The sequence below is a fragment of the Lutjanus erythropterus genome, chromosome 6, assembly GCF_056507025.1.
Source record: "Lutjanus erythropterus isolate fLutEry1 chromosome 6, fLutEry1.hap2, whole genome shotgun sequence".
Taxonomy (NCBI): domain Eukaryota; kingdom Metazoa; phylum Chordata; class Actinopteri; order Lutjaniformes; family Lutjanidae; genus Lutjanus; species Lutjanus erythropterus.
This window is the reverse complement of record NC_139322.1, coordinates 3,949,293-3,968,034: the sequence shown is the minus strand read 5'-3', so window position 1 is coordinate 3,968,034 and position 18,742 is coordinate 3,949,293. Positions and strand designations below refer to the sequence as shown.

General features: G+C 41.7%; 1 protein-coding gene across 2 annotated transcripts in view; it reads right to left on the bottom strand.

Annotated features, from left to right (window-relative positions):
• Nucleotides 1–1,920: 1,920 nt before the first annotated feature.
• Nucleotides 1,921–18,742, bottom strand: part of fam120c (family with sequence similarity 120 member C) — a 36,092-nt gene continuing 19,270 nt past the window's right edge. For both annotated transcript variants that reach the window (XM_084720284.1, XM_084720285.1), the window contains exons 11-17: nt 15,441–15,690; nt 13,568–13,682; nt 12,873–13,082; nt 11,822–12,062; nt 10,341–10,476; nt 7,442–7,505; nt 1,921–4,874 (exon numbers count right to left, since the gene is read on the bottom strand). In XM_084720284.1, the coding sequence (XP_084576410.1) occupies nt 4,617–4,874; nt 7,442–7,505; nt 10,341–10,476; nt 11,822–12,062; nt 12,873–13,082; nt 13,568–13,682; nt 15,441–15,690 (1,274 nt within the window). In that variant the 3' untranslated portion in view covers nt 1,921–4,616. The remainder of the gene's footprint in view (nt 4,875–7,441; nt 7,506–10,340; nt 10,477–11,821; nt 12,063–12,872; nt 13,083–13,567; nt 13,683–15,440; nt 15,691–18,742) is intronic.

Sequence of the window (18,742 nt, the reverse complement as noted above, 5' to 3'; positions counted from 1 at the left end):
CCATGCCCACATTAAGAAGAGACTCAGTATAGTAATAAGTTGCTCTATCAATCTGAATCTGGGAAGTTAAAGGCAAGTTTGAGAGAGCACGTTAATTACATGTGAGAAAAATGCAAAAGAGGGCGCCAAAAACCCCAGCACGCCTGAAAGCATATTTGTCGGGTGTCGTTCCTTTCTGTGCATCAGTGCAGAACTGAATCTGAATTCGGTCAGCGAAGAACCTACAACGGAGTGCGAGCGAGCAACGGGGAGTGGTGAATTTTTACCCACGATGCCTTAACACTTGGTCTAAACCTGCCAACTCGCTCGCTTGCTCACTCCATGTCCACACAAACACACTTCCTTCCATCTTCCCTGTCTGTCTGCGTCTCCACGACAACCACAGTGTTCTTAAAAAATAAAAATAAAAATAAAAATAAAAAACACCGTTACCTCACAGACTTGTCAGATAAATCACACGTGCTGTAATGTCATAATATATATAATCATACTCATCAGAAAACTTGTTACTCGGGGGGGAGAGGGGGGCAAACCATCGACGTCGGGGGGGTTCGGGCTGGGGGCTATAGGGGTTTTATAGGGGATCGAGGGGGATGCTAGGTGTACTTTGGTTCTCAGGTGTTTACAAGAGATGTTTCGCTGCTTTGTGCAAGGGCGCAGAGTTCAGCTTAGATTGATAATAAATGAGTCGACCACAAACTTGTTATCGGGATATTATGAGAATCATAATACATAGTGCAGACGACGATTTTCAATTCGAAAAACGGGCAATATTTACTTACGTACATAATAAACGGTGGTCTAAAGATGCCATATAAAATACAGGTAAGGAAAATCGCAATCATTACAGTTCAAATCTCTAGGTTGGCTAAGCGTATTTCAGTACTAACTGAAGCAATGGTAGAAGGATTAGATTAGAAGATGTAATAACATTAAAAATAGTAAGAAAAACACATTTGCACAATTGAATAAAACCGTTTTGATTTTTTTTTTTCTGATTTTTTTTTCCAGACTCTGGCTAGATACATACAGAAACTGATTATCAACGTTAATATAACCTTTACTGTTAGTCGGGTTGATTAAGGGGCGGGGCAGCCCAAAGAGAAAACGGCCAATAGAAACGGTCCTAAGGGCTAAAGGAGGAGAGGCAGAGAGGGAGGTGGTTAAGAGTGAAAGAGAAGAACTGAAATACGGGGGTTCTGGGGGTGGGAGTGGGGTTAACCTGTGTGTAAAATATTGAGTGTGTTTGTGTGTGGCTGCTTTAAATGAGAAGGTGTGTGTGTGTGTGCATGTGTGTGGCGTGCTCTATGAGGAAAGATTGGAGGGCAGAGAAAAGAAGTGTAAGAGAGGAGGGGGAGGTGAGAGAAAGTGTCATAGCGGAGGGGGGAAGGGGGCGGGGTTAGGATAACAAGCATAAAAATCACTGATCAAATATCTATCGAACTAAAACAGACAAGGACAAGAGAGGGACACTACATCATGTATTGTGTTGACTTTTTTTTTTCCATACTAGCTACTGTGTAACTCAGGGTTTAACATCTATGTATCTGTGTGTGTGTGTGTGTGTGTGTGTGTGTGTGTGTGTGTGTGTGTATAGATGGTCATTTGCGTGCCTACCTGACACCTCTGACATGTGACTTTTAATCCATCCATGCAAAACTCGACAGTGTGGGGTTTCTTTTTCTTTTTTTTTTCCCTGCGAGTCAGTAGAATGTGTTACCAAATGATCTCCGATGAACTGACGACCACTCCACTGGGAACTGAAACTGCACAAAATCACTTCAGCACAAAAGCAGAGAGAATGCTGCTGGTAACAAATGCAACTGAATACCTGTCTGTCGTGTGTGTGTGTGTGTGTGTGTGTGTGTGTGTGTGCATGTGTGTTTCGTGCATGTGTTTTGGTTTGTTTGTGTGTGTGCGTGTGCGTGTGCGTGTATGTGTTTGTAACTGTTATCTGGCGAGCGAATCAAGAGAGGGCATCGTATACCAGATCACGCTCTGGCTCGCCCCAAAAAAGCCATCTTCTAACAATGTACTGTTGCGATACACATATTTGTACTAATGTCAAAAGTTGAAAGCAGTTAAGTATATGACTCCTAGTAAATCTAGACTTAGTATTTCGGCCAGTGGAGCTATATTCTCTAGCCTAGTCTTGGTGTCTGTGTATTACAGTCCTGTGTTAAGCCAGACGCTGTTACCTACTCTTAACCTATGAACACCTACAGCACTCTTTGTATGCTTAATCCCTACCAATAAACGGCTAACAAGTCCGAACCTCTGATTTCATTTGGTGTTGGTGTAAGAGACGGCGGCGTGGCCCAGCCCTGTGACGATGAGCGTAGGCCTACACTCACGGCTGGGGTGGAACTGTCAGCGTTTTCACTGTAATGGTTGAGTTCATAACTGAGGGGATGTCTGACGCGACTACATTAACACTTACATATACTGTATAGTCAGGGTTTTTTCCTTCAAAAATGGCATTTCAGAAGAGCTTTTTCCATGTCAATTTTGTGGCACACGATCGAGCACAAGTCATCAACATAGTAAGAAAATAAGGTGCTTCTTGTTGACTTGCCTTTTTCTTTAACATAGTGAGCTCATTTCAACCTCTCCTAGTAAGTTTATAGAGATTACAATGTTCATGGCCAGCATCTCTCAGGCAGTTATCGGTCAGTCGACTGCTTTTACATTTGCAGTTGTGCTACCAGTTATTGGTAAGTTGTATTTCCGTAGTCAGATGAATTCTACTATGGGGGACACATCTCATTCTCTACAAACATAAGTGCTCTAATAAAACAATTCATTATCTTAGAAGTCTCAGATTGTGAGCGGCACACTCGGGTCCGCCATGAGGCCTCTCTATCTCTCTCCTGTCATGTGATCCGACCCATAAAGCCTCCGCCGTGTTCGGAAGAGGTGCTTCAGGGCAGGGAAGTGCTTCCTGCTGGTCTAAAGTGACACACCGGAGCTCTGCGGGGCAACAGCTCCTGGTGCTGGGCTATCGTCATGACAACAGTTGCTCAATCACCACCAGGCAGTGGAGGGATCGTTGAGGCTTTGTTGCCACGCCCCTTTTATATCGCAGGCTGCCTCGGTCGGCGAGCCATATTAAAATACACTTTGGAAATAACTTTTTCTTTTTTTTTTTTTTCAGAAATCTGAAATGAATCCCAGGAATCCTTGACGTTGAGAATCAGGAGTCCTTGCAGCTTCATTGCAAAGTTCTTGACTGAACGTGAGGCCAGTCTGAAGGGAACTCTGCCTGGCAGCAGTTACCCAAATCCTCACCATTCATTTTTCCATCTTTTGCCGGGCAGCATTATTCTTTTCTTTTTGGCCTTAACTCCAGAAGGTGCCTCAGAGTTTTTCATTTCTTTATCACCTGGTAGAGGACTGTCCAGTGTGGTTTAACATTTTTTAAAACAAAGTGCTTCTTTGTCTGAAACCACTCTGTTCACATTCTGACGTCTCTCGAATAGATCTCTACCTTTAAATGTAGTTCTACATGTCATAATGATTTACTTATGCGCGGGGGACACCCCTCACAGACTGTCAATTCACCTGTATATAGGGGCTTGTTCAGATTCAAGTTCAAGTTCAAATTTATATTTAAATACAACATTTAAGTGCTTCTGTTGGGAAAATACAATCAAAGCTTTGGGAAAAAGGGACGAGGGGGATGGGAAGATAATATAATAATGCACTTTTTTTGGAGGAGCGGGGTAACATCTTGCATACTTTGGGGCTTAAGGTGCATAAATTCATGGGGTCTCTTTGCACAGCTAAGCACTAGGCTATGCTACATAGGTCAAAGTAAGATAGCACGCTAATATCATGGTGGTGCAGAAGTGCTCCTGTGATAGAAAACCAATCAATAAAGGGGTTCGTTGCTAGTAAGTATGCTAACACTGTGTGTTGAGCAGCGCTGCTAGCTTGCAGAGTTTTGGGGGACGAGGGTCACTGCACAGAAGAATGACACACCACTTTCATTCCCACGCGTCCAGAGTCAAACTCTGGACATCTCTCTGAATTCACATAAGACAAACCTCACACAAGATGGCTATGGCAACAAACTGCATTAACGCACAACTATCGACCATGGCGACCTGGCCTAGATGCTGTAACCATGGAAACCACATCCAATCTGTCACCGTAACCGCAAGCTTAACATCTGTGTGCAGAGATTCAAACAATGGGACCATTAAAAACACAAAATAAGAAATTCAAACTGTACAGATACCCATACGTACTCAGGGGCTCGTTTAAGTTGTTGTTGGGTCATAATGGGGCGGGAGTGGGTGGGGCTTCAAGCTTATTTTACTCTGAGTGCGGGAGGGAGGCATTTAGGATTTTTGAGGGGTGGGGCGCTTACAGACTCATGGAGAAAACCTCTCTTCATAAAACAATGTAAAACCACATGAGAAAACTAAAAAGGAAGTAACAGCTAACTGCTTGAGCCAATCACATGGAGCAGCAGAGAGGAGGAGGAGGAGCCTCTCGTCACTTCCTGCTCCATGTGATGATGTGCACAGCTAGCAGGCAGGGCTACAAAAACAGGGAAAGGCAGTCGAACACAGAGAACTCTCTCAGAGCAGTGCATCCTGGGAAGGATGCCATCACTCCTCCTTCTGTAGTGCTCCGTCTGACGGGCAGTCGTCAAGGCAACAGGGGGCCTCCACTTCCACCCCCTCCGATTGGTTGTCTCTGCTGGCTAAGGCACACGGGATTGGCTGGGCCAGGGGGGCCAGCTCCAAGGGCTGGCCGATGGCGGAGGCTGCTGAGCTGCCGTTCAGCTGCTGAGTCGCAACCTCTGGCGTGGAGCCCGCCTCCTCTGAGGGCTTTGGGGGAGTGCTGGATGGGGGGGGTGACGACGTCTGGGGGAGGACAGACAGACAGAAATTAAACAGAACAGCCAGAGACATGATGGCGAGTAGGACTGTGACACACAAAGGGAGTTTATAGTAAAGACGCAAAGATATAGAATAGATAGAATCAGGTATCTGTTGGATACTGGACTCATAAAACAACTGTTACCACCACAACTGATACGGAAAACTATCCACTTCAACACAAGCAATTTGAGAGAATCAACATAACGCAGAGCTCAAGGAGTTTGCTACTGTTTACCTTCTTTTCTTGAATGCACGATCATTATCAGACGGTGCCACACACCTGAGATATTGATTGACATAATTTCCCTCTGGTGCAGACGTTACAGACCAATCACAAAACATGCCTAGTTAACATTATGGCAACACTAACTCTATATGGCTCTGAGAGCAGGTAGCCTTCCGCTAGCTTGTAGCTCCTGTAAACACAGTTAAAATGCCAAGGTAAACAAAGAAAAGGATTTCATCAGGGGCCAGGAAGTGAACAGTTAAGAAATTGTTAAATATCAAGTTCAAATTTGTCGTAGCAATGAAAAAAGCCGTTCTTTAATGTTGCTGACCATCATTTAATGCTGCATTGTTTTTTTTAAACTATTGCTTCAGGCGCCGGTGACGTTTAAGCATCGTATTGGAAAAAAACCCCAAATGATACCTAACTGCAGAGGTGGACAAAGTACTCGACCCCAGTACTTGAGTCAAAGTATGGCTGGTCAAATATTACTCAACTAACTACAAGTGAAAGTTGCTCAGTCAAAATTTTACTTGAGTTAAAGTACTAGAGTACTTGGTTTTAAAAATACTTAAGTATTCAAAAGTACAAATTACAAAGTACATTTTCTAATATCAATACATGCTGTATTGTTTTCATGATGCATTTACAGAAGCTTGTAACTCTCTGAAACCATCTAATGTAGTACTGTACTGTAGATCCACTCTGCTACACAAAGTCTATAGAAACACCTATAAAAACTTCAGCATAGAAATGCAATCAAAAACAAAAAGGACAGCTGTTGTCATTTTCTCATGTAACTGTATTAAAATCAGTGCATAAAATTAGATTGAAGCCGACTGTAAGGAGTTCTACAAGTCTGTTAAATAACTGATATTTCTTTCTGTCTTCAGATGCAGTATATACATGAATTATGCTGTATTTTTCACCCCAATAAAAACAATCCAACTTTAAAAGCTACCTGGAATAATTAATAATTATAATAACATCTTGAGATTTAATTTTGTCTTTCTCCTGCTGTCACCATTACCGCTGTTTGAATGAAAGAGGGAGAGTTTGCTTGTGCTTGTTAGTGCGCCTGGACGTATTTCTGTTTTTACATCAGTTCCATCTGAGAGGAGCTACTGTGATTGGTTTCTTTCTGTGAGGAACACAAGCATGTGACCAACTGCATTTTAGAAAAGAAAAAACAGCAACAGCTGACTTCAATGACGTGCTTAGTCAAAAAGTAACAACAACCTTCCTAGAAATGTAGTGGAGTCAAAAGTAAAATATTTGTTTTTGAAATGTAGTGGAGTGAAAGTCAGAAGTTTCCAGAAAAAAAAAACTCAAGTAAAGTACAGATACTCTTACTTACTTACTTAAGTACAGTACTCAAGTAAATGTACTTCGTTACTGTCCACCACTGCCTAACTGTAGCGGGAGACGTTGTCCTCAACACCATCCACTACTGACTGCAGCGACATGCTGTGAAGTTCTGTCCAACTTAAAAAGCTTCGGCCAGCATCTCTCTTTGACAGCTTTCCGTTAAATTGTTTAACAGTCCATGTAAAACTGAAACAAACTCACAGTGTATCTGTAGACCACAGCCGCTGACCAATAAGTCCTGCCAGGCAAATTAATCTGATCAGCACTGCCACCAGTCTGTGACCTCCTTTTTTCTTGGTTGTTAGCATTTTCAAGTCCTTCTGGTTGTGGGTAATAAGCAGACTACAACTTCTCTTTGTAAATTCTTCATCATTCTCCTATAAATCTTCCCTAAAGCAGGGTGACAGTAAAGCACACCCAGCAGCAGAGTAAACACTCTACTGTTAGACTCATACCTGTTCCTCCTAAACAATATCAGGTAGGAAGTAATTAGCTCTTTGGCAAGGGGGGCACAAAGAAGCAACTTAAATACTACACCTGTAAATGTATAATTAAAATAACAGTTAAGTGCTCTAAATGATAATGAAGTAACAATCATATGTAACAGTAAACTTAATTCTTTAAATCCATAATAGTGTTGTGGAAAAATGTTATGTGTGCAGTTACATATGCAGCAAGAGACAACAATTTGTCATATTTAAAAAGTGAGGAACATCTAATGAAAATAAAGCATGTTTATAGAGTCATTGTATGGACTATAATGGAATTATTAAGTACTCACATTGGCAAGTACCTAAATGTAAGTACTTTTACTTGTACTCAATCTGAAGAAAAAAAGTGGTATCGTGCTCTCTAGTTTATAGCTCTGTTCTCTGGTGATCATGTCTTCATATTGGAAAATGTATGACAAGTTAAGAGCTTTGTGTAAAAGTTTGGTCTGTTTCTCGTGTCATACCTGTGTTCTGTTGGCGGGTGGCTTCTTCACTCCCCTTACTTTTGCTGGGATCTCTTTACCCCTCCTGTGATGAAGAAACAGAAAGGTGTTTGAATGAAGAACACAACCAGTGTCAGACATCTGATTTAGGGCTCGATCCCACCGGCATTCAAGACAGATTGTAGTGAAGTAAAATCAATGTAGGATATTCACTTTAAGTTCAAAGGTGGTGAACTCTGACATGCAAATTCACGCTCTCAACCAACAGCAACCTCACTTTACACTCTGATCAGCTATTCATAAGTCATCTCCAAAATGTAGGAATCCTTTATTTCATCCAATTTCATTAGCTGTCTTATGCCGCTAACGCTTTTGTCATGCAGAAGTGGTCATGGTTTAGCGATGTGCCATATTGCATCATTCACAATATAATGTTATAATTTTGATCATAATTAAGAAAATTCATATTGTGATTATGGAAAAATGTTGTTGCCAAAGTGATGTCACACTTTTACACAAAGCTACAATAAGCATTACTGAAAGTAACTTTTCTAATGGCTCCACTGTGGAGGAGCTTCAGTCATGTGGAAGTGGTTTGGTTACAAAAAAACATCAGATGTACAATAAACCAGACTAACATGTAAGAGTTGCAACAAGTCTGTAACAACAAAATGGAGCAATACAAACAATTTCCACCATTTCAAGCAGAAACACCTGGTAGAGTGCGAAGAGAGACAATAATACTGCAAAGAGAGCTCAACAACTGTTACATATTCCACACTAAAATATTTCGTCAATAACATTTCATAGAATACCCTGAAATATTGTGATATTATTTTAGGGCCTTCTGCCCAGCCCTAGTGTGCTTCAATCTGTGCACACATTGCAGCAGGTTACAAGACATCCATCAACTCTGAACAGGCAGAGAAACTAACTTGATCCACAGTATTGTCCTGTAAGAGGAGCAGCCTTTAGACATCAAAGCCACAAAGTGTCCGTGTATTCTCCACTGCTTCACTACTCTCATACAGGCATTAAACGGCTAAGGTACACATCATCCTTTCCTCGCTCTGCTATCTTTATCTAAGTCTATTCCTGTAAGAGCAGATTGCACCTCTGAAGCCTGAAATTCACTTGTGAATGTATATAAATGCCTGCATTTATTGGCAGTTGATTTAAAATTCATTTCAATGATGCGTTTAATTTGTTTCTGACATCGGGAAGAGGCATACACAGATCTAGCTGTCATGTTTGTGAGTCAGTTAGAGGAAGAGAGAAGAGGGAGAGTGAGGGAGTCAGCCAGTTAAACTTCTGTTCAGTCTCCTCTTCCTCTGTGATCACCATCACTGTGTTTAAATCTCCTCTCCTTCTCTTCTGGCACTCGAGGAAGGCGGACGCTTTTTCTCTCGCTCCCTCCCTGCCCTTATCTGCCCTGCTATTGCTCTCTGTCCTGTGCTGTCTCTGTCTAAACTTTCTCGGAGCCTCTCTCTGCATTTTCCTCCAAAACCAAAATGATGGATCTGGTCAGCTGGTCTCTCAATGCAATCGACCAAATTTTCTCCACAATGAAGATGGGTAAAGGAGAACCCGCCTGCCCCGATCGGAACGTTCGCAGCCAGTTACAAGATGGACTCCTGGGAGAAGTGCTGTATTCGTACTGTCTTTGTGCTTCAGTGTCCTCTGGGACGGGTTGTAACCAAAGGCCATTTCGTTGCACTTGTGTAATGACAAATAAAGGCATCTATCTATCTATCTATCTATCTATCTAATACACAAATGCAGCCGAATTCATAACACAGTTGTTCTCATTTACATATTTTTCCATCTCTGTAGTCAGTTAATGGGATGAGTATCAAATCTGATTGCAGCGTATAAATACTGTGCTGATCAGCAGTCATTACCAAGCTGCTGAGCTGCAGATAAAACAATCAGTGAGGATCATGACATCGTCAGACAAGATAAACATAAATCGGCTAGAGTGGTGTTTAAAATCACAGAAACGAAACAACCAAAGGTATAACCAGACAGCATCTGTTACCACATTGAAATGTAGCAGCAAATTAACTAAAAACTCTATTATAAAAGTGGCTGCTGAAGAACCGATCCTTCCAAATTCAAGCAGTTAAAACTATCTGAATGAAAGAGCTGTGTACTTTCACACACTTTCCTCTGCAGTTTTTTGTTAGTCGGACAACAACTTTAATCTCGACATGTTAGACTAAAGCTACTAGAACGTACAGTGCAGTGCTTGTTTCATAATAACCACAAAATATACAGATGATCTCAATAAAAATCCTCCTGTTTTTTTTTTTTTTAACTGGCTAACATACAACTTACTGTAACTCTGCCTGTGAAAATGTAAACACAGGCTTATTTAATCTGATTTCACTGAGAAGTCTGACCCAGTAGCAGGCTTTAAGAATAACTACAGAAATCACTGATGGTCTTGTTTGCTTATGTAGGTCATATAGAGGCATCATTAATAAACTGAGAATGCGTCATAACCAGTTAAAAACTCCTTGTAGTAGCTGTAACCGCCAGGGATTTCCAAAGATCCTCACTCCTACGAAAATGCAGTGCACAAGCCCTGTGGTGTGCTAGCTTATGTTGCTGGTTCAATATGGTATTTATTATCTTCAGGTATTACCAGTAATTGCCATGACCAAACATATTTTGTTCTGCCACTCTGCCACTGAGGAAACGTCGTTTGAGCTCACCGACTCAAAGAAACATTTATTAACATTAATACATGCTAACACTAATCGCTATGACTAAATAGTACTTCAGTGTTTTCAATGTGGACTCAATCATTGTAATAATGACATCATATACAGTGTTTTTACAACCTTGGAAAGCTGCTGGTTTAGCTGGTAAAATGTCATTGGGTGTATCGATTAGAAGATAAGGAGATCTAACTCACCCTCTCCCTGCTCCCACTGACACCACCTGCATGTTGAACCCCCCTCTTCCACGGACTGGTTTGTTCCCAGCCCACTGGCCAACAACCATGCCAGCAATCTCCAGTTTCCCTCCCTGAGGGGGGATGGACTGGATGCCTGGAGAAGGAAGCAAAACAATTGACAACTAAGACAGTATACTCTCAAATGACAATCTAGAACTTTGTCCCAGTTCCAAACTACACACCAGCTGTATAAAGTGGTACTATATACTCTTCTTTCCAGTACTGTTTTTTGCTGTTCACATACAAGAAATCATGATACTTTACTGTTTTATACAACACATGCTGAGTAGTTTTATTGCACCTCACCAAAACATGAGGTCTGCTGTAACACCTAAATTAAAATTTAATTTATTCGTGTCTTGCACTGCACTGTAATTTCTTTATGCTTAATCTGCTGACTTATATTTTAGATTATATTTCTTTTGTTTTTGAATATTTCTTCTGTATTTTGACCAGTGCCTTCCCATGCAAACAGAATGTGGAAGGTAGTCCTGAGAATTTTTTAAACAATCAGACGTGGACATCAGTTACAGAAGCTTGAGAACCTTGATCTACAGTATATTAATTTGTCAAAGGAAAATCCATCAGATTTCATGTTGATATCCAATCAGAGTTGATGGCAAATGTAGTACTTGAAAATGTAGTATCTGAAGCAATACATTTCTTAAGACTTAAAAAGCTCTGTTTTCCTGCTCACAAGTGCCTACATGTACCAGGGTGCACTGCACGCGAGTGTCTGATGCCCACGTTGCCATGCATCACCAGCACAGCTCTTAATTTGTTGGCCAAAATGCTGTTAGGTGACAAGAACAGTCATCTAGCATGACAGCACTGGCTATCCACATGAGGCGACTAGAAATCCAAGATGGAATAGCCTATAGTTCTTCCTGCATCCAGTGACATCACTGTAACATCAGCGGAGGCAGGAAGAGCAAAAGATTTTGCAGCAGGAGAACTCAAATTTTTTTAGTCAATATAGTAACACTGAGGAATCTGTTCCTTCAATCGACTATTTACCATCAACACCAACTGGACATCCACATGAAAAGTGCAGAATTTTCCTTTTAATAATGAAACAAAAATGTTTTCCACAAATTTCAGTTATTTTTGTTTTCTGAAGCTAGTATTAAGTTTTTGCAGCTGTCAAAAGCTCCTTTATGCACTGCGTGACAACAGTGCACGTCAACAACACACTCACAAAACCGTTTTTAAAATGAAGAAGAAGAAATCTGCATACTGATTGTTTTGAATATTTTAACTTTTCTGACTATTCTCACTTTTCCCAATGGGAGCATAATACACACTCAAAAGCTGTTAAGAACTCGTGTGTAGTGTGGAATTAGGTCGAACAGAGGAAAAGGTCTGCATGCATTAAAAAGTTTGAATCTGTTCAAAAGTGTGTAAAGAAACCGACAGGTGAAAAGACAGCATCCGTGTACCTGGGAAGGCTCTGGGTCTGTGCTGCGCAGGGTGGTGTGGATGATGTGGGTGATGATGAGGAGGCATGCCGCCCATAGGGCGAGGTGGGTAAAGTGGAGGCATGGGGTAGAAAGGGGGCACCATGGCAGGGGGCAGGAAGGCAGGAGGTGGAAGAGGAGGGGGAGGAGGAGGAGGGCGGGACAGGTTGATGCCCTCGAGGATTGCCTGACGCATCTTCTCGACCTTGGACACCAGCTCCTCCTGCAGAGCAGACAGAGCAACTGTGACTGAGCCTTTCAGCTACACACAGGGGTTCCTTCATCTTCTTCAAATTTAAATTCAAGCTCTTTTCAAGCATTTTCATTGTGTATTTTCAAGCCTTTCTAGCACCTTACAGTTGTGATAAATGACATATCAGGGTTCAACATTAATGTCTTGCATTAATGTCAGGCAAGTGGGCCAGAAATCTACTTGCCCAAAGTCAATTTTTACTTGCACCAATAAAAGTGGTCTGATATATTAGCAGTTATCAAATACCATCAAAGACTAAAGTAGTTGTCGTGTTTAATCTAGGGCTGCAACTTTTATAAAATGCAAGAAAATACTGAAAACTGTCCACCCCAGTCCAAGTCCAAGTCCAATTTTACTGTCTTGCTTTGCCAGTCCAAACCCAAAGATATTCAGTTTAATGTGATAATAAAGGGAGAAAAGCACAACAACCTGTGCAAATATATCGGCATTTGTCACTTGTTGAGCTGAAGGTGACCGGCTGGAAAAATTGATCATACCGTCCAACTCTACTGTGAACTGCTCTCTGTCTTTATGTGTCAGTCCTGTGATTGACTGGAGACATGGGTCTCATGGGACAGGGTGAACCCTATCTGGGATCAGCTCCAGCTCCCTGCAATCCTCTAAAAGTGGTGCTGATAAGTGGGTATAGCTCAAGAGCGGATAGATAACTGTTACTTAAAATGACACACATCGTAACCATCTATCATCCTCAGTTCATTTCTCGCCATCACTACTAATGCTTCCATAGGATTACACATATAAACACACTCAGGTCCGTACCTGCCCCTCACACATGTCCAGCAGGGCGGCCCGGTCGCGGGCGGCCCGGGCCAGTTTGCTCTGGAACAGTTTGCCATCAAAAAAGCCCCAGGGACAGCAATGTTCCCATGGCAACGGCTGGCCGCACACATCATTGATGAACAGCGCTGTGTCAACGCCGGCCATAAAGAGAGAAGCCAGCTGAACGCCACGGGCATCAACCTTCTCCACCTAACAGATACATGACACAGAAACGTACAATTACAGCATACTCCAAGTGTAGGCAGCACGCAGAGACGAGTAGTGGGAAAGATAGAAGAAGTGACAGCACGGAAGAGTAATGAATGAATCATGAGGTCCTGAACACATGGTATGTGGGTACACACATCACATCTTGTCTCAGAGGAGACAAGATGTGATGTGCAACCTTTTGTTGTTTCTAAATGAGAGAATTTTGCTTGTAAAGCCAAAAAGGAGTGTAGTAAAATTAGTATATCCAGCAGCTTCATCACTGACTGTAAGGATGCATATGTCTTGTGCAAATAAAATTTTTGCAACTCCGAAGTGCAAAGCACAAAGGGACTTAATCAGGACCATAAATAACAAAGAAACCAGAAATGAAATGAGAATCACATGCAGAAACACCTGTACTCTCTGGGGTAAAAACTCTGATCAATAATTACCCAAAAATGAGGGCTTGAGGTGTGAGTCCTTACCTTGAGCTCCTGTAGCTGGTCGGGTTCGTAGAGCTGGCTGGAAACAGCCTGAGCCAGAAAGGCATCTAGCTCATGTCTCTGGAGGATCCTCCCCCCAGGCCACTGCATCATATACCTGAGAGAGAGGGAAAACTGCTCACTTTACAACAGCAACAACTAAAAAGAACAACACAGGTACTCACACAGTGATTTTCGCAAAGTGCCACAAATGTGCCTCTAGTGATTGTTAAAGTTTCATTGGATTCTCGGACCTAGCAGCCTCTGATAGTGTCTTCTTAAGGGTGGTTAGCTCGGACTACCAGCTCTACGACGCTGTGCAGTGCATGCTACGCTGAGTGGCGGTCAGTTGTCTTCCTCCCTGTCCCCCAACGCTCTGCATCACACACTACGCAGCCACAAGGCTGCTCCTCCTACAGTTGCTGCTCCCTCACTCTTCTGTTGCATTTTTTAAATATGCTGAGAGGGAAGGTTCAAGAAGAATTTGAGGGTGAAGTTGCCCTTTACGGTCACCAGTTGATTCCACTGGGCACGTCACATCTGTGCCACAGTTCTGATCAGTCCTCCACATGGCAGCACGTCCCTCCAGCAGCGTTTTTTGATTTTGCTGACATGTTCAGACATTGCTGATTTGGTCATTTCCTTGATTTTTGTGCTTCTACCAGGGGTGGAAGGCTAAGTGTGAGTCTGCAGAGTGTGTTATTCTGAAAACTGACTCGATTCTCTCTGCCATTTCTGTGTCTAAGTTCCTGTCCGCTCGATCTGCTCTATGCAGCCTGATACAGCATCTGTCACAAACAGATTTGACTCATATTCTTAGCAGAGCGGAGAGCCGCTCCTGGGATGCCCAGCGGTGCTGCTGGTAGACTCAGAAGCACTGGGTAGAACGGCTGAGATCAGCTCTGGCACCCGTGGTGCAGCTGTGTCCAGTGGAATCAAGCTGTTAGTTGTTCTACCTGTGCTTTTCCTGCTGTGACGGGTCAAAATGTCTGCTGTGAAAAGGTCAATTAGATGGTATTTAAGGTAGGGCAGGCAATGTACTATAGAAGCACATTTGTTATATAAATAATCAAGCAATAAATTCAAATGCAAAAAAGAAAAGAAAAGATTGGAAAACTCCAAAATCTAGCATACGCTTTCTGGTTAGTCTAATGTTACTAACACACACAGACAGGCAGATTTCCATAAGAGAATACTGTATGCATCCACGAGCTTTAAACTTCAACTTATTAGCACCAAAATACTGTAATAGCAAAGTGGTGACGGGATGCTACTGAGAAAAATATTTAATTTATTAAGCAACTTATTCACAATAGTTTCTATCACAGACCAACTTCCTGCAAAATCTTGTACTTCAAACCAACACTGAGCTACACATAGCTGATGTAATGGTGCACACTGTGTATTTCATTGTGCAGCTTCAAGAGTAACAATTTAGTAGCAGTGATCATTTTTATTATCTTGGCTAACTGATTACTTGTTTAATCTATAAAATGTCAGAAAAATGTCAGTGTTTCCAAAAGCCCAAGATGACAAGTTCAAATGTCTTGTTCTGTCTAAAACCCAAAGATGTTCGATTTACAATCATAAACAAAGAAAAGCAACAGATTCTTACATTTGAGAAGCTGGAGTATGTTAATTGAAGTTACTCAAATGATTACCATATTTAAAATAGCTCCCCATCAAATTCCTGTTGATTGATGTCATTATCATTTCAGCTGTAGGGCACAGTGAAAAGAACTGAACACAACTTCAGATACACACAGTCAGTGCCTGGCTCTCACTGACGTGCTCCTCACTCTGTATTAAGGACAACACATACAGATTTTTAGTAAAACTAAACTAAAACCAGCAGTGGTGTTGTGCACCGTCATACCTGAGCACGCAGCACATGAGCAGCAGATGCTGTGGGACCTGTGCTGGGTTGAGGAGGGCTGGGCAGTCAGAGCGTAGGCAGGCCAGGAAGGCCCTGGTTCTCCTGGAGCGGTCCTCACTGGCACGACCCAACCACAGCCGCCGCAGGTTGGGGCAGGTCCACTCCCGGAAACATAGGGCCGGAACCAGCTCTGGGGTCAGGGCTGACTTGGCTTTACCGCTGCTCCACTCTTTGACAATCACTGGAGGAACTGCAACACAGAGGCAAGAGAGGTGTGTTGGAACAAATGTGGACACAGTTTATTACAGTTGTTCTATCAGTCTAATCATGAAGCTAACGCGCTGCTCCAGAGTTGCTAACTGTGACAGTGCAGGTTCAGTGCATCTCACAAATACAGGCTGTTGTGAACTCACTTACTTCCAGTTATGAGCAGGACCACACTCCAGTCATTGCAAGATGAATGATTAATGGTTTTGCAAATTAATTTTTGCTCTCTCTGCTCCACATCGAACCTTGCATTTTAGTAGCCACATGTCCAACATTTTATGCTGGTTGAAAGTATTTTTTATTCCAGCCCTGTCTGATGTAATTTTAGGCTGTTTTAATGTATTTTTGTATTTTGCTAAAAAATAAAAAAATAAAAGGTACCTTAAATGAATACTTTCATTGCAAGTAGAGCTACAATGATTAATCAATTATTAATCAATTATGAAATTAATCACCAACTATTTTGATAAATGATTAATTAGTTTGAGTAATTTCAGAATATAAGTCAAAATTCTTTGATTCCAGCTTCTTTTAGTTTCTTTACACTTTTATGACTCTTTTGGGCTGTGGGCAAGACAAGACATTTGAGGACGTCATTCAGAGCTTTGGGAAACACTGATCAACATTTTTCACCATTTTCAGACATTTTATTGACCAAATGACTATTAACCAATTAATCAAGAAAATAATCAACTGATTAATGGACTATGAAAATAACTGTAAGTTGCAATTAAAGTTCAAGTAAAAAAAATATCAACACAATTCCACAGATATTAATTCTGGATCACTACTGAGAAAACCTGATTATGAGTCAGTCTGAAATATAAAGAGTGGCAGAGAACAGATCTGACTGACAGCAGATATTCTGACTTTTCATTTTAGGAAAAAGACATATCTAACTACAATAAGGATGGCGGCAATACATTTAGATGTATCTGTAAGGACGATTTTGTCACAGAAAGTGTTTCATAAAGTTTGTCCACATCTTCCATACTCAATAAAGCACAATTTATCAATGGAGTCTGGGTTGTTCGGAAGCATCTGCTGCAGGTAAGAGAAGCTGTGCGTAATTTACATTACAATTAAACAAATGATCGACTCACAGGGCATCAGTCCTTCAATGCAGCACACTGCTGTAAGAATGTGGTCACATGCAGTCCAGACCATGTCTGAATGAGGTTTGAGCGATCGGATCTCAAATTCACCCTGTACTTAAGACTGTCTACTTGTGATACGATCAGTCAGGACACATTTTAATACCACTGAAAAGTAGCTTCATTGGTCATGATTATATTACAGGAAATGGCACTTTCCAGGCGTTTCCCTGCCATACGGGCCCATGCCTGCCTCTTAACTATAACTAGGCACACATTCCTTGCACATCTATTCCAGTGTTTCCAAGGCATGTGTGAGACAGCACAAGACTGAAATGTTTCTTCATATAACTGCATTTGTGAATAGTGAAAATCACTAGCAGTGCCTGAAAAGTTATCCCCACACTTCACTGAGAACTATGCATGAAAAAGTCTTCAAACGCAGGCAACTGTTGACAAATTTTAGTCATGCAGTAGCCCGATAAGCATCCAGCTGGAAAAATGATGTGTTCCACAAAAATCTTAGGTGGAGATGTTGAGCCTACAGAACACTGCATAATGGCCTGAACAATTACCCAGCATCCACATGGTTAATTTATTAAGGCTGTTCACAAATTGGGCAGCATCGTGGTGTAGTGGTTAGCACTGCTGCCTCACAGCAAGAAGGTCCTGAGTTCGAATCCCCCAGCGGGCCGGGAGGCTGGGGCGGAGTTTGGATGGGCAAGTTCTCCCCAGGTACTCTGGGTTCCTCTCACAGTCCAAAGACAAGCAGCATAATAGGTTAACTGAATGATTGTCTGTCTCTATATGTCAGCCCTACAATGAACTGGCAACTTGTCCAGGGTGTACCCTGCTTCTCGCATGATGCCAGCTGGGCTCCAGTGACCCGTCAGGATAAGCAGTTATGGACAATAGGTGGATGTTCACAAATCAGGATTTTCAAAGTCGGCACTTCAAACCAATGCATTAACTCCGAAAAGTCAGTGTCAGTTCAGTGCACCCGCAGAGCAGCAGCCCAACACTAAACTCCTCTAACAGCCAAAATGAGTTTCATATTTTACCTGTATGACCCATGTTTTAATGCCTTAGTTCATAATCTGTGATGTAAAAAAAAATCTAATTTCCACAAAGAGAAAGTAGAGGTTTCCTTCCTGCTCATAGTTCAGTTCAGTCTCTCCTGCCAGGCTGCTGACAGCTTGATTTCATGAGTCATCAACCAAAGATTTCCTTACAAATGGGCCACAATAGCTAATTAGCTGTCTGACACACATTAAAATCTAAACATGAAAAACAAACACTGATTTTGAGGTTAACTGGTTACTCAGTGGACAATGTTCCAGAGCTCAGGTAGGAAGAAGTTAAACACCAACCATATTTCAAGCCATTCTCATCAAAACTCCACTGACAGAAGAAGTATTTTTATAGTGACAGTTATCTCTCTATTGTAGATCTGTAGAAGTGGCTGTGCACTGTTGCTGAAATGTGACAGTACTGCTGGATTTTTTTTGTTAACAACAGAAGAGAGGAGAGGAGAAGACTATGACTCAACTTTGCATTATGGACGCATCATATCCAGATCATTTAACACACTTGAGAGTAAACCATGAACACGGTTAGAATAGGGGCTCCGTTTTATCTTTTCACAAACTAACGTCATATTATTTTGCACTATGTGTGGATGCTTCATACCCAAGACAATAAACACCTGTGATTTAATCACAGGATAAAAATGAAACGAATACAGGCTTCGTCTTATCTCTTTAGAAACTAATGTTCTGATACTAATATTTTGTGCTTCATATCCAGCTCAAACACCTGTGACTTGGCTAAATAAATGAGGAATTTTGCACTTATCTGATAATGTCAGCACAACAATTATAACAAGCAAGACATGCTGATCACACATTCAGGAGGAGGAGTGCACAGTAACATTACAACAAA